Source organism: Mastigoproctus giganteus, chromosome 1 (genome assembly GCF_048544385.1).
Source record: "Mastigoproctus giganteus isolate SK-2022 chromosome 1, ASM4854438v1, whole genome shotgun sequence".
In the NCBI taxonomy this organism is placed as follows: domain Eukaryota; kingdom Metazoa; phylum Arthropoda; class Arachnida; order Uropygi; family Thelyphonidae; genus Mastigoproctus; species Mastigoproctus giganteus.
This window is the reverse complement of record NC_143575.1, coordinates 186,409,513-186,435,966: the sequence shown is the minus strand read 5'-3', so window position 1 is coordinate 186,435,966 and position 26,454 is coordinate 186,409,513. Positions and strand designations below refer to the sequence as shown.

Genomic DNA, 26,454 nt, shown 5'->3' with positions numbered 1-26,454 from the left:
CTAGTGCATCGCGTAGGCCCACATCTAGAGACCTCAGTATACCGCAAACCCATGTGGTGCGGTCAATTCACCAACTACGGGTCCGGCCACGCTCCATCTCAATAGCACTGCCCGCACCCTGTTCTCCAGGGCCTGGAGCCATTCCAGCACCGACACAATTAGACGTAACGAGATCTCCCGTGTGAAGGCGGACCTAACCAGATGCGGTTATCCATCCCATGTACTAAACAGATGCTTGTTACAGGCACAAGAACTTACTTCCAACCCAAGACCTCCGAAGCAAGTCGGCATATCATCCGCCTACATTCCGTACTATCCAGGAGTGTCAGGACGTATCTCGAAGATCCTGAGAAGTTACAACATCAAATGTGTACAATTACCAGGTAGGAACCTACGTTCACTTGTCTCCAATGTGAAGACCCCTGTCACACCTGTCTTACGCAGCAATGTAGTGTACCGTATCACCTGTAGGGCCTGTAACAGTTGCTATGTAGGTGAGACATCGAGACGTCTCCAGGATCGCCTCACGGAACACGACAGAGCAATCCGGCTTGCCGAAACTGACCAGTCCGCGCTTGCAGAACATTTTTGGGCTACCAACCACGATCTTGACCCCAAGCGCGACTTTGAGATAGTGGACCACGCGCGACACTTTCGCCACCGCCTATGGCTAGAGTCACTAAACATAATGAACAACCCTAAGGCATTAAATCGCCAGAAAGGCATGCGTATACATCCAATCCTGGAGACAACCGTTTTATTGATGGATGATCACTGGCGCAAGGCAGCACACGTCCGTGCTACAACAATGACGAATGAGTAACGTGCCACACTTTGCTTGTAATGTATTCAAATTTGTCAGTTGACGAAGGGACACGAGTTCCGAAAGCTACTGAAATATTTTATTTTATTTTATTTTATACTGGGTATACTTTAAATAAATATCTATTTGTTAAACTATGGACCCCAGTACTCCAGGCCCATTTGTCACTACAATTTTATAGTAAAAAACTGCACCATTAAATCGGGAATTTTTAGAACAGTACTGGCCAGTTCTAATTTGCTGCCAAGTGTTGCTAGTCACCGTTACATAAAATATGTGGAACATTCAAAAGCCTCTCTGCAGTAGCTATTTGCAAACATTTTAACATAATATTTATCCTATTTTTGATTCAGCAATACTTTTGGGATTTCTGAGTTTCACTGAGCCACACTACAGTGTTTCTTGTTTTCTCCACAGTTGCACAATACCATCATAGCTTTTTGGTGTTATTGGAGCATTTTTGCTCCAGTGACGTCAAAATGTTGTCATTGGAGCAAAAAGTGTGTTGAGTTTGTGTTTAAAAATGTGCTAAGTACACGGAATCTGTTAAGCAGGAATTTTAGCAATGATTTCCAGAGACAAAAGAGCCTCATCTCAAAATGTCCAAGATTTAAATTCACAAATTCTGAAAAACTGCCTTTGTCCAAGGTGCTCCCAGAAGTGGAAAAGATCTGTTTTAACAGAGAAGTTAGGTGACATTTTTGACCAACTGCTGTGAAGACCAACAAAATTAATGAGGAAATTATTATAACAATGTAGACTGAGCTATGGCTCAACTCAGAAAGCTGTTATGAAGGAATGGAAATTGTTTCCTTAAAAAGTGTCAGCCATACAGGAACTAAAAGTTGAAGATTATCAATATTTAAATTACTGTCAGTGGTTTACTAATTTTATTGCTCAAAACAGAGGACAATTTGGATGTGATGTTCTACACAGATGAAGCTTGGTTTCACTTCTCAGGCTTCATCATCATGCCTGTGAGGTTTAGAAAACCCTCACACAATTATTCAAGTGCCTTTACACACTCTGGTGCATTATAGCCTTAGTTGCTAATGCACCAATAAAACCCAACAACCAACCAACCAGCCTTTACACAGATAAAATTGTCATTTGGGTTTGGATTCCAAGATCGCATATCATTCACCCAATATATTTTACTCAGACTATTAATTCCAAGCATTATTGGTTACAAATTTTGTTTAAGCTAAGCTAAAGACCTTTCGTTACCTGACTTCTTTGTGGAGCAGCCAAGTCCAAGATTGATGAAAATAATCCAAAAAATATTGCTGATTTACAAGAGTGATTAAAAGTTACATGCAACCTATTACAAGATTTACAAGAGTGATTAAAAGTTACATGCAACCAGCCAGTAAAGTAAAGAGAGTCATCATGTGTCAAGAAAATAGTGGACAGCACTTACTCTAAACGTAATGTGTATAATGTTTGTCAAGAAAGTGAATATTGTATGTGTAGTGCTATTGCAGAGAGATTTTTTGATCACCCTGTACAGCGTGCTGTTTAAGAAGACATATGTGCAACATTTTCCATGTATTATAAAATCTGGAAATGGTGGCACATTTGCTTTGGACTCCATATGTGGTTTTTCACTTTAAAGTGGCAGGAAACATGGTGTGCTCAGACATTTGCAAAATAATGTAGCATTTTAAAGTGAAGATGATAGTACTGTATGTTATAAATGTTTATTTGCACTGTTTATGATAGAACATAACCTTCCTCTGAGTTGTGCTAATTGTGTAGACACATTGTTCAGTTTATTTCCTGATAGTGAAATAGCCAAAAAAAAAAAAAAAAAAAAACTTACTCGTCGATCGGTCCCGCCATTACCGTTGCCGCGCCTGGTTGGAGTTGTTGCATATCACGTGCTCTAATACTTCGGTCAACAGAAGCTTGTTGTTGTTGTTTGTTATTTGGTTTTTAGGAGCATTAGCAACTAAGGCCATATTGCTCCGGGATATGCGGTGGTCATTCCTTGACCTTTCCGCATACTCCGTATTTGGTGGTGACGGGCTCGAACCCCGGTCTAATCAAGAAGCATGTGCTACGCACTGCTGCTCCTTCCCACCTGGCTATGGAGGCGCCCTCAACAGAAGCAGTGGATGTAGTGTCCACCCTGCTATTGAACCATTCTCATGACTGACAAACGTTGGCAATGTTCACGTATGTCACAACCACAGGCTCCAACTTCAAACAGTTAGTTGTTACATCACGCAGTTTACTGTGCATGACTGGCACTACATGCTCTTAAGTTCTATGTTCCTAAACTTTTAGTTCAGCTGATGAAGGTTACCGTAATAACCGTAATAGCTTTTTGTACTGTATGTATTTAACATATTCTGTTTTACTATTTAGCATTAAACCTGTCATTTATTTTATTTTACTTTCCATTTCGCTCTGTGCTACATTATATTTCGCTCTGTGATAGATTATACAGAATTAATCCAGTGCACACAGGCCTCTTTACCTATGTTTGAACTATTCTTGGCCATCAAACGTGCGACATATTCGCAAAACTGCACAAGAACTTCATTTTTATAGCCCGTGGTAGGCAACATCTCAGATTTGCCCACCAATGTAAGTCAAACAACATTATTCCGAAAGGTTTCTTTACAAATCTCCATTTCCTAGTGAATCTATGCTGGAGCTTCAGCTATAAGCCCCTCAATATTTGAATCGGCTGTCCGGGAATCTGTGTGCTATTGTGCACGTCAAAAATATAAGTTTGCAATTTTAATCCTTGAGTCTCTTGACTCTTGTCATTGACATAGTACCGCTACTGCAAATTGCGCACAATTTGTACTGAACTTGAGTGACAAGCAGTTATCTACAGAACAGGTAGATCTGTTGACTTTGGGAATGAAGTTGGCCATTCTTCCCCGAATCCCACCTATCACTGATATTGCTTTAGGTGTAGAAGAGCCATTAACACATTTCCCTGAAGAAGTGGTGAACATAATTTGCCTGAAACCCGCAGCAATTTTACATCATGCTCACCCTGCTTCTTCCAATCTCAACTGCAAACAAATCTCTGCCCTTAAAGCATTGAAGCAAGATTCATCCATTGTCATTCTTCCGGCAGACAAAGGGCGTCGAACAGTCGTATTGAATCGTACAAATTATGAGGCAAAAGCTCTGTTGCTCCTACAGGACACTTCTGTCTACCAACCCTTAACTGTTCCTCCCATCAAAGCCTTGGAACGATATGAGTTGAAAGTAAACATGCTCATCAGCAATTGGTTTAAGCAAGAGAAAATAACAGAATCCACACGTAGTTGCCTTTGTGCCTCTGGCTGCCAGATTCAGCAATTCCACGGGCTATCGAAAGTCCATTAAGACCCATTGTCTCCTGTTGTGGCTCACCGAGTTATGAGTTGGCAAAGTTTGTCTCGGGGCTCCTTCCTCCCCTAGTAGGCAGACCACCAACACCGTTTCCAACAGTGGTGAATTTATAGAACGGATCCAAGCCCTATCCATCCCAGAAGATCAAATCATGGCATATTTGATATAGTCCCCTTTTTACTTCCATCCCAGTTGATCTTATCATCACATGTGTCAGGAAACTCTTGGATAGCGACCAGACCCTTGGCAACAGGACCAAACTAACATCGGATGATATTTCCACCACTGCCCTCAGACTGTGCTTAACTAGTGGCGCAATTATGTTCAACGATTCCATTTACCAACAAGTGCATGGCACAGTCATGGGCTCCCCAGTTAGTTCAGCCACAGCAAACATTGCGATGGAAGAATTGGAGGGTTGTGCATTTACAAGTATGCCAGGTCCCATTACCTTTTGGTGTGTTTGTAGTTATCCCCAGATATTCGGGCAACCGACTCTTAGACCACCTCAACTCTCTGTCGCCTTCCATAAAATTCACCATTCAACTAGAGTTGGACAGTACCCTACCATACTTAGATACCATTGTCCGAAGTGATGACACTTGAAGATGGCACTTGAAGACAACAGTCTATCGCAAGCCAATGTGTGCTGGCCAATTTACCAACTACCAGTCAGCACACACGCGCAGCCATCTTTTTGGCACTGCATGGATCTTGTTAACTCATGTCTGGGCCCACTCTAGTTCTACGGATGAGAGGCGCACCAAGATCGCTAGGGTCAAGATGGATCTTGCAAGGTGTGGCTATCCCACCAGTACCACAGGTGGGCTACAGGAATGTCACCATGTAGCGACCAACAGGAACATTCAAGGTAATGACTCCGCTGCAAGCGCCTTTATCCCGTGCTACCTGAACCGATCACAGCAGGTTTCTAGGGTTCTGAAATCTCATGGAATAAAGTGCGTACAATCTCCAGGGCAGGAAATTGTGATCCCTCATCTCTAGAGTGAAAATACTGGTTCCCACCTTACTACAAAGTGGACTAGTCTACCGCATTTCTTGCCGTGACTGCACTGGTTGCTACGTCAAAGAAACTGGCAGAAGGCTCAAAAAACATATCTCAGAACACGCGGCCATTGCTGAGCACTTCTGGTCAACCCAACACAACATTGATCCACTCTGCAATGTCATGATTGTCGATTGGTCCCGCCATTACCGACGCTGCGCCTGGTTGGAGTCAGGGCACATCGCGTGCTCTAATACTTCGGTCAACAGAAGTAGCGGATGTCGTGTCCACCCTATTATTGAGGCAACCATTCTCCTGACTGACAAATGTTGGCAACGTTCACATACGTCACAACCACAGGCTTCAACTTCACACAGTTAGTTGTTACATCCCACAGTTTACTGTGGATGACTGGCGCTACACTCTCTTAAGTTCTATGTTCCTAAACTTTCAGTTCAACTGATGAAGGTTACCATAATAACTTTCATCAGTTACAATGCTTCTTTTTGTACTCTATGTATTTAACATATTCTGTTTTATTATTTAACATTAAACCTGTCATTTATTTTATTTTACTTCTATTTCGCTCTGTGCTACATAATAGATTATACAGAAGTACTTCTAGTATTGCAACTGTGGCTGATGAAAATGAACACAATATTGTCACACTGCAAAGTGAGTATAAACAATTGCAGCCTTTTTTTCCCCAAAAATCGAAAGTGAAAAAACAGGAACCAACTAATAAATGACCAAAACGAAAGAATGATGACAGTTATTTGAATTTCGGCTTTACATATGTTGGAAATAAAGTGCTCTTGATGCACAGTGTGTTGTATGTAATAAAATATTAGCAAATAATTCTTTGGCTCCCGCTAAACTTGTGTTTTGTAAGTGTTCCGTAAATATATTGTGAGATGTAAAGTGTTCTGTAAATATATTATGAGATGAAAAGTGTTCCGCTACTAAAAAAGTCTGGGAAACGCTGAATTACTAGACCTGTCAAATAATGTTGCAGAGTTTACATCACCACCAACACATCAATACTTTGAAAAACACCAAATAAAATACTAGAATTCATTCGCACATGTCTGTCGCGTTGACTATGCTACACACAAAAGTCTACTCGCATTGTGCAGAAGAAAGAAAGAAAAGAAAAATGGGATGCATTTTTAAAAAAAATGGGACATTTGGCATTACGTTTATATTTTCTTGGAACAATGGGATCAGTGGCTGAAAAAGGAGACAATCCCATTAAAAATGAGACGTCTGGTCATCCTACCTTAACCTTTACCAAACTTGATCAATCCTGCCTACACCTTATTCCACCTCTCGGGCTTGGATCAGAGTAAAATGCAAAAACTTTGGGAAGCCAATGCACCAACAACTAACAAAAAAAATAAATAAATAACTTTATTCCAATGTTCTACATCATGCTGCCTAATGAAGGTAGACTTTGTAAGGTCTAATCTATTGTTCTTCCCTAAGATTTTATAGTTGTGCCCTCTCGTGCTTGTCTCACTCATCAGTAAGAATTGTTCCTCTCTTCATTTTACTAATCCATTCCCCTCAGGACCTTATATACTTTAGTCAAATCCAAATGAATGCTCACATCCATTTGGCTTGCAGCATACTTCTAGGCTCATTTGTGCTGTTCACATCATCCAAGATTGGCTTAATAATATCATGAGAGTTTTCATTTCTTAAATAAACTATTCTTGAATCAAATTCTTTGCAGTTAAATACATAATGCTTCCTTCCCTTTGGTTCATCCTTGATGTACACATTACGCATCTGGTATGTCAAAATGACACATTCTTTCAGATATTCCAGTTATATTGATTTGACTAATACTTCAAATTTGCCAAACTTTTTAATTGTACCCCTACATAATGGAGTCACTGGTTAAAGAAGCATTGCAGGATCATCTAGACAAGACAACAGTAATAATTCAGACACAGCATGGGTTTGTCAAGGGGAAGTCTTGTCTGGCCAGTTTGATTGGATACTATGATGGTCATAAAGGAACTGCACACAAAAAATCATTTTGATATCATATACTTGGATTTCAGGAAAGCTTTTGATACTGTTGCATATGGAAGACTACTGTACAAATTGGAGCAGTATGGCATTAAGGGCAAGTTGCTACAATGGATTAAAGGATGGTTGAGGGGGAGAAGACAGAGAGTGGTAATCAATGGGTTACTAATAACATGGACTAATGTTATTAGTGGTGTACCTCAGGGTTTAGTGTTGGGCCCATTGTTGTTTTGTTTATTTATCAGTGATATTGATGAAGGTATATCAAGCTTAATGTCAAAGTTTGCAGATGATGCAAAGGTTAGCAGGGTTGCTAATAACAGTAATTGAGTATACTGCTGCAACAGGATCTGGAAAAGTTGGGTAGATGGGCTGAGAAATGGCAACTGAAGTTTAATGTTGACAAATGCAAAGTACTGCATATGGGTAACAGTAACTGCAAAGAAATGTATCAACTATGTGGTGTTACACTCTGGGGAATGATAGACTCCTGCGGGTAATTGTGCAGTCAGATATGAAGTTTTCTGAGCAGTGCAGACAGGCTGCCAGAGTTGGTCATGGGGTCTTGTCAATGATATACGGAGAATTTTGCGAACAGGGATAAGGAGGTGATTATCCCCTTGTATAAGGCAATGGTCAGGCCACTCCTTGAGTACTGTGTACAAGTCTGGAAGCTTCATTTTAGGAAGGATCTAGAGTTGCTAGAATGAGTATAGAGAAGGGCAACAAGACTGGTGACGGGAACAAAGAGGTGCTCTTATGAAGAAAGGTTTAAGTTCTGTAAATTGCAGCTTCTGGAGACTAGGCACCTGCGAGGCAAGCTGATTGAGGTGTATAAGGCCTTGAATGGTTTGAGCAGGCTCAATGTTGATATGATTCTTTCTCTTGCTCAGATTACAAACCTGAGGGGGCATAGATTCAAACTGAAGAAAGACAGTTGTAGAATAGATATGTAGAAGTTTGCATTTAGCCAGCAGGTAGTTGATTTCTGGAACAAATTTCCATCTGTTGTTGTGGAATTGATAGCTTAAATAAATTCAAGGCAGAGCTAGACAGATATTTGGAATGAATGGATCAGTGAAATGGGAAGGGGTTTTTTTTTTTTTTTGTCTGCTGCTGCTGTATAAGCTTGCTTTCTTCCATCATGTGCCTCTACTAATGCTAATTAGTATACTAACATGAGCAAGTCTGTATTTTCCTGTTCTCTTATAACTCTAACCCATCCCATGTAGTTGCTTATGGCAGTGCTTTCTCCAGGAATTATCCAAATGGATGTTCAGTTAGGTCTAGCGCTCTGTACAGCTGTTTAATAGTTCTCCACTACTTTTCCACTGCCCATACTCTTACAGGCAGTTTCAGTCTTGGCAAATCAATTTCATAAATGCTTGCATTCCTGTGATTTCCCTACTCTTGAAAATTACTGCATGGCTGAATAGGACGGTTCAAGGTTCAAGAATAGAATCTACCTGTGCATTTAGGTAGATTAATTACTGCTACCCCCAGTCAGTAGTTTCTTGGAACTATTACCTATTCTTGTGCTATATACTCCCTCTTGTCATATCTGGTAAATTACAGTTACTGTTACATTGAGTCCTAACACTACTCTTTTTAGTATTATCTCATAACTAAGAAGTAATATCTCGGATTGCCTATGTATAATATTATTCATACTTGCACATACAACAATATCGACTTTTATGTCAGCCGACCGGGCTAGCCGAGTGGGTAAAGTACCTGCCCGGCAACCCAAAGGTCGCGGGTTCGATTCCCGCCTCAGGCTTGGATCAAAGTACTGCAAAAAAAAAACCTTGGGAGGTGCAATATGGCCACAGAAGCCGATGCGCCAACAACTACCAAATCAAAAAAAAAAAAAAAAAAAAAAATCGACTTTTATGTCCTCAAAATATTGGTAATTCTCTCTCTCTCTCTCTCTCTCTCTCTCTCTCTCTCTCTCTCTCTCTCTCTCTCTCTCTCTCTCTCCCCCCCCCAGCCAGATGCATGTGAGTAGGCATAGACTCCTGATGATTCCCTGATTTGATTCTGTCCAGGGTGTCATTTTCCTCAAGCACTTAATCTCATCCATCATTTTAGCTCCATTATCTTTTTTAGCTACTGCAGATAATGGAGCTACTGCATTTTAGCTCCATTATCTGCTGTCTTTGCTTCTAACACATATAAAGGAATCATCTATGACACTTATATTCCCCTAGAGTTCCACGTACACGTCATAGCTACAATAAAAGAATATTCGGTGGCAGAATATTACAAAATACTACACTGTGATGGCATGTACTCAATAAAATACTGTTTATAATACATTAGATACTTTTTTTAAAATGCACTGGATTGGCTTAGCATTAGCATCACCTACCTAATACCTCTTTGGGCCACCTTTTTCCCATAATACTTCATGTATAGTCTTGGAACACACTCCATTAAGTGTTGCAGGGTGTTCGGTGGTAGTGCTATCCCTACATTGCCTTGTGTGCAGTAATGCTTGCACATTGTCAGGTCATATTATTGAATCCTTTTCTAGATGTGCCTAATTGAATTGAGATTGGCCGAGTTGGGTGGCCATGGGAGGATGGAGAATTATGCTGTTCCTGAAACCTGATAGCACCCTGGTGGGCCATGTGGCATGGTGCATTGTCAAGTTCATATGCACCAGAATTTTGATACTCTCATCAAGAAGCGATGACAGTATATTTCTATTGGTGACAAAATAAAGGTAGGTGTTCCTATCGAGCCATTGATTAATGGTGATAAGAGAACCCAGGGCATGCCACAAAAACAGTCCCCAAACCATAATATCACTGCCTGCAGGCTACTAAGCACCAATGGTGCATCAAGGTGTCACAATCTCATGTTGCACATCTCCAAATGCAGATACGTCCATCAGCATGGTAGAGTTGGAAATGGGATTCATTAGACTAGGCAAGAGATTTCCACATGTCAGTGGTCCAACGTTGATACTGACGTTCCTATGCAAGGTTCAATTTCTTGTGTCTTGCAATGATGATGGTTGTCAACTACATTATATGAGCTAATGTCTGGTGCATAGCCCATATTGTTATTGGTCTTTCAATTTCTCCGCTGTATTGGGTGGTTAGCTGTTTGTTTGTTTGTTATTTGGTTTTTAGGAGAATTAGCAACTAAGGCCACATTGCAAGGTCATTCCCTGACCTTTCCGCATCCTCCATATTCGGTGGTCACGGGCTCAAACCCCAGTCTAATCAAGAAGCATGTGCTACGCACTGCTGCTCCTGCCCACCTGGCTATGGAGGCACCGTGGTGGTTAGCTGTGTTAAAAAATGAAACAGCCAATGCTTGCCATGGGCGTCAAACACATGTGACTGTTCTATGTGCGACAGTTGTTTGACTGCTGTTGAGCCAGTCATGGTTAAACTCATGACGCCACAGAATGGAGCACTTAACCATGTTGGCTGTAGTCAAGATACTAGCACCTGCATGTCTTGCCTGCGCTATGATTCCACATTTAAAGTCAGAAAGATCTCAATACTGACCCATTCTTCTTTGCAGATACTCAAACACTGGTCAATACTTGTGCAAACTAGAATTTTGTATCAGCTGTTCCCGACTCTGAGCCTTCACCGTTGTTACAGACAAGTTCACTCCTGCACATGGGGTGTTGCTAATGCAAAGCCAACTCTGTGTTCAGTTAAAAATTTAAATTTAAACTGACAAATTCAATTAAATATTCCATCATCTATTGATCAGAATGTTAAAAAAAAATTGCAAACATCTTAATTTAAAAAACAAGTCACGAAAACCACTAAAATTTGAACCCACAATTGGAATTAAGAAAATGGCAACTAGTTTAGTCAGCACCCTCTAAAGCAATCTTATAAAAAGATCCCATGTAAAGTAAACAATTTGTAAAGTAAAAAAGTTTGGTCCTTGAGGTTGCCACAGACATTCTCTCAGATATGCCAGACAAGCTGTACTTGCTACTTCAGGTCTAAAACGCTGATGGAACTGATATTTTGGTGACACTCAAGTCAAGTGGACCCAATTTCAGCAAAATCTGAACAGTCTGTGACAGCCAACTCCTCTGCTTGCACCTTCACAATGGTGGGACTGTTAGTAATCCTGGGTATAATTCTGATGCGCAAGCACACTGTGGGTGACCACCAAGGTGTGATCCAACATAAGCAGGAGTCGAGGTGTGGCACCCACACCACACATGGAAGAATGTTGCCCCTCTGTGTTACCAGACAATACCAGTGATACCACCACTTTGGTTATTGGAGGCTTGAAGTGGTGGAACCCATATTTAGTCTCCAGAGCTAAGTTCCGGTCAACCCTTCCCCATCTCTTCCATCATGCAGTATGACTGATGTCTTTTGTGGTTATGATGGACATCATGGCAAGATCCAAACTTCCTTATATTTCAAGAGTATAGCTCTAAAACTGTGTTTGCAGGCCAGCCGCTAGTTAGTACACCTAATCAGACCTATTGGTAACTTTCTGGGAGTCTTCCATATCAGCTAGTTTATAATCTTGTTACCTCTACTCTGCCAGATAGTGACTGGAGGGAGTCCGAGTAGTGTGTATGTTGGGAGCATTGTTTAGGCCACCTTATGTAAAGGATCTGAATTTATTCTTACCATGTGTACGCTGTATCCAAAAATTTCATTACTTCATACAGCATGTCCCCACCCCCACACACACTTTTTCTTACTATTGAATACACCATGAATTGTCAAACTAATACAGCAAACCTATCTGAAAAAAGATCTAAACCTCCCAAACACGTCCTAATTCATTTCACAAATATACATGGTTTCAATTCTAATCTTAACGATGTCCATTTCCACTTGCAATTTGCCAAACCCCATGTACTTTTTCTGACAGAATCTCAGTTATCGGTTGATTCAAATACTGCTCATCTCAGTTGCCCAAATTATTTGCTGTATGATTCCTTTTGCCCCTAAGGTGGTACTTGTGCATGTGTCCATTCCAATATTCCCTGTCGAGACTTTGTAATTTGGAATCTCCTCTTTTTGGTCTTCACTGGCTTAAAATCTCTGTACCTCATTGTGTCAAATTCATCTGTTGTCTCTACTGTTCTCCCAACTCCACTAATCACTTAGAGCTCTTTGACTTCCTCTCTTTGCAGCTTGACTTTCTCCAGTCCAACTTTCCTAACAGTGAGGTAATTTTCCTTGGTGATTTTAATGTTCACAACTCCAGCTGGCTTCCATTCTCTAGTCACACAGACCCAGCTGGTCGAGATGCTGAGGCTTTTGCAATTTCTAATGAGCTCGCACAGATTGTTCATTTACCTACCAGAATACCGGACAGTCCTAACCATACAACCAACACACTTGATCTTTTCCTCTTGTATATTAATGACCTTCTTCCATTGACCAGAAATCCTATCCATAGTTTTGCCGATGAAAGCACATTGCATTCCACGTTCCAGTTTGAGAAACTTTGCCCTGCTCAATCAGCTTCAACTTCCTGAATATCCGCTACCAATTCCTTAAATGCTGATCTCCAGGTAATTCTCTAGTGGGGCAAAGACAACTTAGTTAATTTCAATCCTTCTTTGAACTGTGGTATATGCTTTTAAAACATTAATCACAGATGCCTTGAATGCGTATTTACCATTAAAAAAAATACTCCACGAGGAGGGTTCCAAGTTGGATGAATAGTGAAAGTTGCCACATTACTTAAGCAGAAAAACATGGCATGGAAAGGTTACAGAGCAGCAAACAGAGCAAAGGGGGGGAGGGGGGATAAGGAATTCTTCACATATATAAATGCCAAGAAGAGCAGGACAAACCAGATCGGACCTTTACATAAGGGAAAGGGGATAGTGTGAAATACACCAGCTGCCGTTGCAGATGAACTCAACAGTTATTTTGCTTTGATATTTACAAATGAAAAACCTTTTGTGGCAATGAGAAATTGTGGGAGCGAAGTTGAAAAATATGTAATTAATGATATTGAAATTTCGCAAGATTATTTAATGAAAAAACTTCCGAGCCTACAGGCCAGTAAGGCTCCTGGAGTTGATGGAATATACCCTATAATCTTAAGGGAGGCGGCAAGTGAGTGCATTGAACCATTGAGGCTAATTATGCGAGCATCACTGGACTCTGGGGAGATTCCCTTGGATTGGAAAAGTGCCAATGTATCTCCCGTACATAAGGGTGGCTCTAAGAGTGAAGTGGAAAATTATCGACCTGTCAGTCTGACTTCAGTGGTAGGGAAAATCATGGAGGCAATGATCAAGGGTGGAATTCGGGATCATTTGGATCAAACTGAAATTCTCAAGGATACTCGGCATGGTTTTGTAAAGGGAAAATCATGTTTAACAAATCTGGTTCGCTATTTTGAAAGGGTCACTCACGAGCTGGGTTTAGGGAATAATTTCGACATTGTTTATTTAGATTTCAGCAAAGCTTTTGACTCAGTCCCACATGAGTGGTTGCTTTATAAGCTGGAACAGATTGGAATTACTGGAAAAATCCTTAGATGGATAGCAGGGTGGCTTCAGGGCAGGAGGCAGAGGGTTGTGATAAATGGCTATTCCTCAGATTGGGTTGATGTAAGAAGTGGGGTTCCCCAAGGATCAGTATTAGGACCACTGTTGTTTTTAATTTTCATAAATGACATTGATGAAGGGATAGAGGGCATGATGTCTAAATTTGCAGATCATGTTAAAATTGGTAGAGTAGTTAATGATCACTGTCAAGCCGAGCTTCTTCAGAGAGACCTAGAGACTTCAAGAATGGTCAGAAAAATGGCAGCTATGCTTTAATCCAACAAAATGTAAGGTGTTACACCTGGGAAACAGTAATCCCAAAATAACTTATTCACTTGGTGGAGTTCAACTAAACTCAGGCTGTTCAATGAAGTGTATTTGAATCTTGCAGGTAGTATACAATGGCAAGACTTAGGGTTAGATGAGTATGTTGTTACATTGAGTAACATAATATTAAAAGCTTGTGATGTAAGTACTAAGAAAAGATATATAAGAAGCAGACCAGTCTTTTGGTGGTGTAGCCATTTGACTTTATTGCCTAAACAAACAAATAAATATAGGCGGTTATATCAAAGGTGCAGGAGATTGGGGAATGTTGATTTGTTAACTGGGTATTTGAGCACATATAGAGAGAAAAGAAAAGAATATAATAAAGCTATAAATGATTGTAAAACTTCTAGTTGGGAAAAATATGTCAGAGAACAGGGATCCAGAGATCCATGGGGGATTTTTAGAATCTTAATTAATAAAAAAGGAAGCCCAGATATCACTAGTTCAATTGGAACTGGAGATAGTCAGACTATGAACTGGGAAGATTCGGTCAGCAGGATACTTGGCGATTTGTTTCCTGAAATCGAAGATGTTGTCTCTACTTCCCTGCAAGTTCAGATGAAGGAGCAAAATGAGCGATATATTACGGAGTGTAAAGAGCAGGAGTTTTCTATGGAGGAGGCCACCATGGCGGTGGACCGAGCAAGGGATGGTAAGTCACTGGGCCCAGATAAAATAGAGGTTAAGGTTATGAAACAGGCATTTCTGTTAAGTCCAGAAATTTTTAAAAATTTGCATAATATGTGTTTGAGAATGGGGGCTTTTCCTAGGAGCTGGAAGCGGGCTCACGTGAAATTGATCATTAAAGATACAGATCGATTAATGAATGAGACTGGCACATACCGACCCATTGCTCTTCTGTCAGTCTTGGGAAAAGTATATGAAAGGCTGCTGATAGAGCGGCTAATGATTAAATATGAAAGTAAATCTATGTGCTCTGTAAACCAGTATGGTTTTAAAAAGGGTAAGAGTACAGAAGATGCAGCACATAGGCTGGTCCAAGCTGTAGAATTGAGTGGTGCTAGGTATGTGCTAGGGATCTTTATAGATTTCAGGGGGGCCTTCGACCGGCTCTGGTGGGAGAGTGTCCTTTTTAGAATAAGGAAAACAGAATGTCCTGATAACTTGTATAATGTATTTAAGGAATACTTTTCAGAAAGAGATGTGAAGGTAGTTACAAAGTATAGTAGTGTTAATAAAGTTATAACTAGAGGATGTCCTCAGGGCTCGGTGATGGGCCCCTTTGTTTGGAATATTGTCATGGATGAGTTCCTGGAGAAAACTTTTGAAGGAGTGGAATGCATAGCGTACGCTGATGACCTGGTAATGTTAGTGGAAGGAGGTTCTCGCCTGCAATTAGAGACCAGGGCAGGGAATGCTATGGCCTCGTTGCAGGATTGGAGTAATCAAAATAAATTGACAATATCTATAGAGAAAACAGTGCAAATGCTGCTGAAGGGTAAGTTAAGTGAAAATCGTCCTCCCACTGTAAGGCTGTCTGGTGGAACTGTTCGATATGTCAGAGTGGTGAGGTATTTAGGTCTAATGCTTGAAGAGAGGTTATTCTTTATTACACATGTTGAGTATCTCAAGAATAAAGTTAAATTATTGTACTCCAAGCTTAGGAGGGTTGTAAGGTGTGACTGGGGGATAAGAGGACGTTCTTTGAATTTGTTGTATAATTGTCTTTGTCCCCATTGTGACCTACGCCTCCGGAGCTTGGGTACATCGTGTAGAAAACTCTCTAATTAGAAAGCATCTAATACAAGCACAGCGTTTTGTGTTGTTGTCCATCACTAGGGCATGTCGGACCGTTTCGAATGATGCCTTGCAAGTGGTTGCAGGTAAATTGCCTGTATATTATGAAGTCCTAATGGCAGGAATGGTTTATTACATAAAGCATAATATTAGGAAAACCATTTTAAATGTGTCATCCTGTCCATTGGATAATCATGTTTATTCTCGTTCTGATATTAGAAAAGAAAAGAATAGTTTCAGAACTGATGGTGTAGTGGCAGGAAAAATGGCATGAATCTGAGAAGGGCAGGCAAACTTACTCCTTTTTTCCTATGGTAGATATTGTAAATACAAGAGTTAAACCATGGCTTCAGTTTGGAATGCGAGCTATGTTTCTGCTGACAGGACATGGGTTAGCACTCAGATTATTTGAGTTAGGGCTCAGAGACTCTGCCCTCTGTTCTTGCGGTGAGGTGGAGACTTTGAAGCATATAATGTTAGAATGTGTGCAGTATATGGATTATAGAAATCTGTTAGAAGCTTCAATTGGATCGATGGAGACGAATTGTCTAAGTGTCTTGTTCGCCACAAAAGAGAATTTTAAAAGTTTTAACCTTTATGTGGATGCAGTTTTTAAAAGAAGAGCGCGAATGCTAGAAAGTAGCCACCCGCCTCCGCGAGGCAGGGATGGAAACCGCCCTCATTAAGATATGTGGTTATAAATTAAAACTAGACATATTGTTTCTGAGGGCGGGCTAAGTGGTGTTTTTAAAATTTAAGTTCATTTTATCGATTGTTTAACAAAATTCTAATATTTGAACTCTGTTGCCATTTTTCGAGGACCCAAGCCACGGATGTGCTCTTGCACCGGGAATGGTTGGGTTATGGTATTTTGAATGGAAACCCAGTACTGGAGGAAAGGGACTTGGGTGTTACGATACAGTCAGACATGAAATTCTCTGAGCATTGTAAACAGATTGCAAGGAAGGCCCACGGTGTCCTATCGATGATCTATCGAACTTTTGCAAGTAGAGATAGGGATGTGATAATCTCATTATATAAGGCTTTTGTTAGACCACACTTGGAATACTGTGTTCAAGTATGGAGACCGCACCTAAAGAAAGATATTGAGCTTCTTGAAAGGGTGCAAAGACTGGTAACTCACCTGGTGAGATCGGCAAAAGGGCATCCTTATGAAGAAAGACTTCAAATATGTGGGTTACAGAGTTTGGAAACTAGACACCTTAGAGGAGATTTGATTGAGGTGTGTAAGGCTCTGAGAGATATCAGTAAAATGAATGAGGACGAAATTTTCAAGATTATAAATGATGCTAGAACTAGAGGACATAAATTCAAGTTACGGGGGGAAATGTTTAGATTGGACTGCAGGAGGTTTTATTTTAGCCAGCGAGTTATAAATTACTGAAATAAGTTGCCTACATGGGTGGTTAGAGCTGACAGTTTGGGGAAATTCAAAGGTCATCAGGATTAGTGCCTTTGGGTGAGGGAAACGCATAGGATGATAGGTTTAATTTCCTTTTCTTTTATTAATTATTATTATATATTTATTTTATTTATTTATTTTTTATCATTGTTTTATTCTGGGTTTTTTTTTTTTTTTTTTTGGCTGGTGCAGCATAAGCCATAGGATTTCTTGCACCATGCGGCCATTACTAATACTTCTAAAACTCAGTCCTGTCTTATCTCTTAAAAAGGATTCTTCTGCTCCTATGCTTATCTTTGATGACACTCCAATTTGTAGGCAAGATGATATATCTCTTTTCGGGATTACCCTGTCTTCTAATCTCTCTTGGCACAAGCACATTATAAATATTGCTTCCTCTGCATCTAAAAAAACTTGATTTTCTCTTTCGCTCTCAGCATTACTTTTCTTCCAAACAGCTGTTTACTCTGTATAAATCTCAAATCCGCCCTAACATGGAATATTGTTCCCACATCTGGGGCGGTGCTCCTTAAACCTCTCTCAGGCTTCTAGATTCCATTCAGAAGAGGGCAGTTAGGTTAATTAATGACTCATCTCTAACAGAGGCTCTCCACTCTCTGTTTCATAGATGTACTTGTTTCTGCTGCATGCCTTTTCTAGATACTTCCATGGGCACTGTTCTTCTGAATTGGCTTCTATAATTCCCGCTCTCTCTTTCAAAACAGTCCAAACTCATGCCACCACCAGCCAACATCCATTTACTGTCCAACTTCAAACTTGTAGAACCAACTTTTCTTCTTTCTCGTTTATTCATTCAACTGCCGGTTTTTAGAACAACCTTCCTTCATACGTATTTCCTAAAAAATTAGTCTACAGAAGTTCAAGTGTAATGACAACAGATATCTTCTTTCATCTTCTCAGTCTCCAACCCAAGCAAGGTACTAGGTACTATAGGTTCTAATACCTCCTCGTGTTTGGGGTTTTAAAAAAAAAAAAAAAAAAACCAAAAAAAAAAAAAAAGATAAAACACATAAAGGGCCACATACATGTGTGACATTAATTTCCCTTCTTTAATCAGTGTTGATGCAACCATTTATACAAGTTACAAGACTATATTGAATTCTTAGCATTCTGTTCATCCCAGTGGGGGAGGATTAACGTGTACAGTACCTTGTCCATCAATTCTTCAAGGGAATCTCGCTGAGACTGTAATATTTCATATTTGAAGTAATTAAACTCGTTTTTAATAATCTCAAAGAATCTGCCTATCTTCAAATAATAATGTTTTTATTTTATTAATTTTTTATATTATTAATTTATATATTAGAATTGACTTCTTTTTTAATCTTTACACCTACATGTGAAGATTTGTGTGTATGTCTCCTTTCACACAAAAACACATATGGCAAGGGCTGCTCCTACATAGCTCTGGACTTTTATCTTCTCATCCTGAGGATGAAAATATGTAATCATTTCTGAAATCAGCATTGATAATCAGTTGTTGCTTTCTGAATAATGTAGTGTAGTTTATGTTCCACGCAAAGAGAAAATCTGTGACGCTTATATTCTGCTAGAGACAGTTTCACATGCAATGTCATAGTCATGTTACAAACCATTCTTTTTCAATTACATTTACATTCCCGTGTGTGTCTGTGTCACTTGAGAAAGAAAGATTAAAGATGCCATCATGACCTAAGTGAAGTGTTTGTCTTTAAACACCTCACTTATGTCACCATGCACGTGCCTGGCTTCTAGATGCTGAAATACAGAATTCCAGATTGTCTTGGAAATAATACCCTTTTGTGCTTTCAAAGTGAAAGCACAAAATGGTATTATTACCAAGAGTTCACTTGAATAACGTTATAAAGCCTTTTCATATAACCAAAAACTTAAAGTGAAGGTAAGACTTAGTTTAGTTGTTTCCTTGAATGTTCTTAATATTTTTTTAGTGATTTCAATATTGTATTTTAAAGGTGATAAGGATATAGATAGTACTGTATTTATGGTTTAATAACTGATAAAAATTCATTCCTGATCATCCATGATGTTGATTGAATGTTCAGGATTGAATTAATTTAGTAGAGGCATTTGATGCAAGAAAGCAAGCTTATGCAGCATCAGCGGAAAAAAAAAAAAAAAAAAAACCCACTTCCACTTCACCCCTCTGTTCGTTCAAAATACCTGTCCAGCTGAGCCTTAAACTTATTTAGGCTATCAACTTCCACGACAAGGGATGGAAGTCTGTTCCACCAACCAACCACCCGCTGGCTAAAGGCAAATTTCCACACGTCTATCCTACATCTCTCTTTCCTCAATTTGAATTTATGCCCTCTCAGGTGATTATTCTGAGCGAGAGGAAGAATCCCATCAGCATTGAGCATGCTCAAACCATTCAAGGCTTTATACACCTCTATCAGATCACCTCGCTGGTGCCTAGTCTCCAGACACTGTAATTTGCAAAACTTAAGCCTTCCTTCGTAAGAGCACCCCTTTGTTCCATTCACTAATCTTGTTGCCCTTCGTTGTACTCGTTCCAGCAGCTCTACATCCTTCTTGAAATGAGGCCTCCAGACCTGTATACAGTACTCTAGGTGTGGCCTGACCATTGCCTTATACAATGGAATAATCACCTCCTTATCCCTGCTAGAAAAATTCCTATATATCATTGACAATACACCATGAGCTACCCTTGCAGCCTGTCTGCACTGCTCAGAGAACTTCATATCTGCCTGCACAACCACCCCCAGGTCCCTTTCATTCTCTACCACTGTCAGTGTAGTACCACAGAGTTGATACGTTGCTCTGGGGTTGCTGTTTCCCATGTGTAGTACTTTACATTTGTCAATGTTAAACTTCATTTGCCACCTCTCGGCCCATCTGCTCAACCTTTCCAGATCCTGTTGCAGCAGCATAGTGTCAGTAGTGTCCTTGACAACCCTGCCTACGCTTGATATACCATCATCAATATCATTTATAAATACAGAAAACAATAATGGACCCAACACTGAGCCCTGAGGGACTCCACTAATAACATTAGTCCACGACGAGCAGTGTCCATTGATTACCACTCTCTGTCTTCTCCCCCTCACCACCCCTTTATCCACAGCAGCAATTTGCCTCCAATGTCACACTGCTCCAATTTGTGCAGCAGTCTTCCATGTGCAACAGTATCAAAAGCCTTTCTAAGATTCAAGTATATAATATCAAAGTTATTCCCTGCAACCAGTTCCTTTGTGACTGCATCATAGTATCCAATCAAATTGGTCAAGCAAGACTTCCCCTTCAGAAAACCATGCTGTGTCCGAGCTATAACTGAAGTCTTGTCTAAATGATCCTGCAGTGCTTCTTTAATTAGTGCCTCCATTAATTTTCCTGGAACAGAAGTTAAACTCACAGGTCTATAATTACTTGTGTCAGCCTTTGTGAATTGGGGTCACATTTGCACATCTCCAGTCTGTGGGTACCTCCCCTGAGTCCAAGGAAGCTCTCATAATTATGGCTAAGGGTTTGCTTACTTCCTTTGCTGCCTCCTTTAATATAACTGGATAGATCCCATCCACCCCAGGTGCCTTTCTTGTGTTTATCTTCAACAATTTCTCCTCCATTTTACTCTCAGTTATTACAAGATTCTCTACCTTACTGCTAGAGTTGAATACACCTCTGGCTTTCCCCTCGCTAAATAACTCCTCATGTGTGAATGTGGATGCAAAATATTCATTTAGTTTGTTAGCTACCTGAGCAGGATCATCAACAGTTGACCCATCGATATCAAGTGGACCAATCTGATTCATCCCCTTCCTTCTAGAGTTTACATAAGTAAAGAACTCTTTGCTGTTTTTCTTTGCATCCCTTGCCAAAGATTTCTCGTAATCTGCCTTCGCCTGCCTAACCTCCTTTGTAACTTGGTTACAGATCAACATGTATCTATCATAGGCTTCTGTGTCATGTGTTGATTTGTATGTATCCCACGCATGTTTCTTCTCTGCCATATGCCTCATCAGTTCATCTGACATCCATTTAGGCCTAAACCTTGAACAGTATTTCTTAGTTGGTATGTAAAGCCTAGTAGCTTCCAAGATGAGTTCTTTGAATGCTTCCCATTTTGCATTTGCTGTTGGTAACATCATCAGTTGGTCCCACTGTATAGAATTTAAATACTGGCTCAGTCCATCGTAGTCGCCTTTACGAAAGCAATAACCCTTCCCTTTACCCCTAATGGTAGTTACCTCTTTGTGTAAATCCCACTTCAGCACACTGTGATCACTGCCACCTAGTGGTTCATTTATCTGCAGATTCTTAATGCATGAAGAATCACTGCTGATAATCAAATCAAGAGTATTCCTCCCTCTAGTTGCCTCCCGAACATGCTGATGTAGAAAACAATCATCCAATAAATCCACAAAAGCCTTGCTAGTGTGTGAGTGACCAACCCACAAATTCCAGTCAATATCTGGGAAATTAAAATCCCCCATTATAAGACTCTCTGATTTACTGGCCCACTCTATTTCCCTGTACAGTTTCTTATTATACTCATCAGAGTCATTAGGCCTATAGCACACTCCTACTCTCAATTTTGATCTCCCAATGCTTATGTCCTGCAGATAAATGAACCACTAGGTGGCAGTGATCACAGTGTGTTGAAGTGGGATTTACTCAAGGAGGTAACTACCATCAGAGGTAAAGGGAAGGGTTTTTGTTTTCGTAAAGGCGACTACGATGGTCTGAGACAGTATTTAAATTCTATACAGTGGGACCAACTGATGATGTTACCAACAGCAAACTCAAAATGGGAAGCATTCAAGGAACTAATCTTGGAGGCTACCAGGCTTTACATACCAACTAAGAAATATTGTTCGAGGTTTAGGCCTAAATGGTTGTCAGATGAACTAATGAGACATGTGGCAGAGAAGAAAAATGCATGGGATACTTACAAATTAATGGGTGACATGGAAGCCTATGATAGATATAAGTTGGTCTGTAACCAAGTCACAAAGGAGATTAGGCAGGCAAAGGCAGACTATGAAAAATCCTTGGCAAAGGATGCAAAGAAAAACAGAAAAGAGTTTTTTACATACTTGAACTCGAAAAGGAAAGGGATGAATCAGATTGGTCCACTGGATATTGATGGTTCAACAGTTGAGGATCCTGCTCAGGTGGCTAACAATCTAAACGAGTATTTTGCATCTACATTCACGCATGAGGAGTTATTCAGGAAGGAGAATGATGTAGGTAAAGTAAACATTGGCAGTGAGCTGGATGATTTTGTAATAACTGAGAGGAAAGTGGAGGAGAGATTGTTGAGGATAAACATAAAAAAGGCACCTGGGGTGGATGGGATCTATCCAGTTATATTAAAGGAGGCAGCAAAGGAAGTATGCAAACCCCTAGCCATAATTATGAGAGCTTCTTTGGACTCAGGGGAGGTGCCCATAGACTGGAGATGTGCAAATGTAACCCCAATTCACAAAGGAGGATCAAAGGCTGACACAAGTAATTATAGACCTGTTAGTTTAACTTCTGTTCCAGGTAAATTAATGGAGGCACTGGTTAAAGAAGCACTGCAGGATCATCTAGACAAGAATTCAGTTATAGCTCAGACGCAGCATGGTTTTGTTAAGGGCAGGTCTTGCCTGACCAATTTGATTGGATACTATGATGTAGTCACAAAAGAACTGGATGCAGGGAATAACTTTGATATTATATATTTGGATCTTAGAAAGGCTTTTGATACTGTTGCACATGGAAGACTGCTGCACAAATTGGAGCAGTGTGGCATTGGAGGCAAATTGCTGCTATGGATAAGGGGATGGTTGAGTGGCAGAAGACAGAGAGTGGTAATCAATGGACACTGCTCAACGTGGACTAATGTTATTAGTGGAGTTCCTCAAGGTTCAGTGTTGGGTCCGTTGTTGTTTTCGGTGTTTATGAATGATATTGATGATGGGATATCAAGTTTAATGTCCAAGTTTGCAGATGATACAAAGGTTGGCAGGGTCGTTAAGGACAATACTGACGCTATGCTGCTGCAACAGGATCTGGAAAGGTTGAACAGATGGGCTGAGAGGTGGCAAATGAGGTTTAACATCGACAAATGTAAAGTGCTGCATATGGGAAACAGTAACCCCAGAGCAACGTATCAACTCTGCGGTACTACACTGACAGTGGTGGAGAATGAAAAGGACCTGGGGGTAATTGTGCAGGCAGATATGAAGTTCTCTGAGCAGTGCAGACGAGCTGCAAGAGTAGCGCATGGTGTCTTGTCAATGATATACAGGAATTTTTCTAGCAGGGATAAGGAGGTGATTATTCCCTTGTATAAGGCAATGGTAAGGCCACATCTTGAGTACTGTATACAGGTCTGGAGGCCTCATTTCAAGAAGGATGTAGAGCTGCTGGAACGGGTACAGAGAAGGGCAACAAGATTAGTAAATGGAACAAAGGGTTGCTCTTACGAAGAAAGGCTTAAGTTTTGCAAATTACAGAGTCTGGAGACTAGGCACCGGCGAGGTGATCTGATAGAGGTGTATAAGGCTTTGAATGGTTTGAGCATGCTCAATGCCAATGGGATTCTTCATCTTTCTCAGAATAATCACCTCAGAGGGCATAAATTCAAATTGAGGAAGGACGGATGTCGGATAGATGTGCGGAAATTTGCCTTTGGCCAGCGGGTGGTTGGTTGGTGGAACCGACTTCCATCACTTGTTGTTGAAGTTGATAGCCTAAACAAATTTAAAGCTCAACTGGACAGGTATTTCGAACGAACGGAGGGGTGAAATGGGAGTGGTGTGTTTTTTTTTTTTTTTTTTTTTTTTGGCTGATGCTGAATAAGCTTGCTTTCTTGCATCATATGCCTCTGCTAATGCTAATGTCACACCAAACTGACTCGACACTGCACTGTCCAGCGATGTCCACTGGCTTCACTTCCTTGGATTTTATGTATTTCTTAACTAATAGCATAACCCCTCCTCCCTCCCTATCCAGTCTATCCTTTCTGTAGACGTTGTACTCCTCAAATTCCAGTTCTGCATTCCTTATATCTGTGTGACACCACATCTCTGATATCCCAACAATATCTGCCTTTGATGTTTTGAGCAATACCTCAAATTCATCAACTTTATTTACTAAACTCCTAGCATTGGTGTACACGCAAGTATACATGCACCTATTTCTATTCTTAGCTACCCTAACACAACCCATGTGTTTACTTGTACCGCAATGACTCCCGGCAGTCTCTGAAATATCCTGCATCTTGTTTTTCAGGCTTCTGCTCATTCCAATAGAAGCAGTGCAAGAATCTCTTTCACCTCTGCCAGTGGCTACTGTTAATCTATTCGTTTTTGTCTCCTCCCAAGCTAGCAGTTTTCCGACCCACCTAACACCGCCTCGATAGCATCAGCAAATATTCTTGCACCCTTTCTATTTAAGTGTATCCCATCCCTGTAGAAGCAATCTCTCCTGTTAACAAGTTTAATAATATGTTAACAAGTTTAACCTGTTAAATATGGGCTAAGTCATCAACTTTCTTAAACCAAACAACAACAACCAGCTTTCTCTCTGGTGTTTTTGAGGCTAGTAAGTAATTTCTGCCTAGAAATGAATTTGTCTTATGAAATGAAATGAATTAAACTTCTCTTTACCATAAGTACTTTTATTGCAATGAGAGATAATAGGTCCTAAACATCTAAATAAATAACAGATTAACCCTTTGGGATGTCATTTATTAAATATAGTGCGGTATCAAGGCAACCTGTTATAAAGTGAGGTTTGCTCCACTGCAGAATTAAGACCATTATATTTACTTAGTAGTTTAAACTCTTTCATCCACATAATCACAAGAGGGACTTCCTACTTTTCATAATGTACTGTATGTACGTTTGTGTGTGTTTATATATATATAGCCTCTCTCTCTCTCTCTCTCTCTTTCTATATATATATATATATATATATAGAGAGAGAGAGAGAGAGAGAGAGAGAGAGAGAGATATATATATATATATATATATATATATATATATAACCTCTGAATTTTTGTTTTGATTTTAGGATAGTTTAGTCTTTGATGGTTTAACAGATGCATACAAGAAAATTCATATGGTAAGTAATTTATAATATTTGTGATTCATTAAGGTAAAAGTTGAGATTGGTATGAAGTTAGAATAATTTTAGATAGGCAATTTAGTTGAATGGGAAATAATAGTCAGAATAAGAATGGCAAAGCCTGTTACTTTAAAACTACTCACCATCTTATAGAATTTCAATTCACACTTAAAAAAAAAAAAATTAAAAGAATTTACTGCTTTTTTTCCCCCTCACTAAATCATCTTTATGCTTAAGAATGTTTAATCTAGATTGTATGCAGTGATTTTCCATTAAAGTGATATCATACCATGTGCCATTGCGATTGTGTATTTTTCTGTTAGAAAACATTTTCACAGAACACTGAGTGCAATTTCAATACATTTTTTTTTTAGTTTATTGTTATTTATTTTTATAATTGATATTATTATTATTATTAATAACAATTATAAAAATAAAATAACAATGATAATAGTTGTACTCTGCATTATTATTATTTACTACAGGGTAAGTCAAATGTCACACAGTTGGTGCTTTATAACATTTTATTTTGTTTGCGTAGAAGAAACATCACACCGATATTAAATGAGTACAAGCCCAAAGTTGCTGAAGTAACAGCAATAGCTGCCAACTCTCTGGATTTATGATAGAGAATGTCTTTTTTACTTGATTTTACCCTTCTCTCACCATTATAATATAATTGGTGGCAGAATTTCTCCATCTTTTTTGTAAAAATTACTTTTTCTCCTTTTTCTTTTCACAAAAAATAATAAAACTATATTAAAATTAAATTTTTACAAATGTTGACTTTCTGTTTATTTTCATTAACAAACTGACCATCAAGTGTGTCATGGTAGTGTGCATTGCGAAATAGAAACCTGTTTTGCAATGCAGACAAAATAGGATAATAACTTGAGTGAGAGGCTAACAGTGTCTTTCAGTAAGATGCCAAAGAAATACAATGTATATAAAATTTCAGGAGACACACGCAAGATTTTTCATGTATAGTAAATTCTGAAAAAGGTAATGCATTTTCCTTATTTGCTACTGTAAATGTGATTTTTCAGTTTCATGCAGCAGGAAATGATGTAATGAGACAATTGCAAAACATAAGGACAGCATGCAGTGCA

The 26,454-nt window shown here is 39.6% G+C and overlaps 1 protein-coding gene across 1 annotated transcript in view; it reads left to right on the top strand.

The window, feature by feature from the left end:
* Acat1 (Acetyl-CoA acetyltransferase 1) overlaps window positions 1-26,454 on the top strand; it is a 223,404-nt gene that overhangs the window by 81,471 nt on the left and 115,479 nt on the right. Inside the window, exon 7 of the mRNA XM_090383498.1 lies at window positions 25,292-25,342. Coding sequence (XP_090239624.1) covers window positions 25,292-25,342 — 51 coding nt within the window. The remainder of the gene's footprint in view (window positions 1-25,291; window positions 25,343-26,454) is intronic.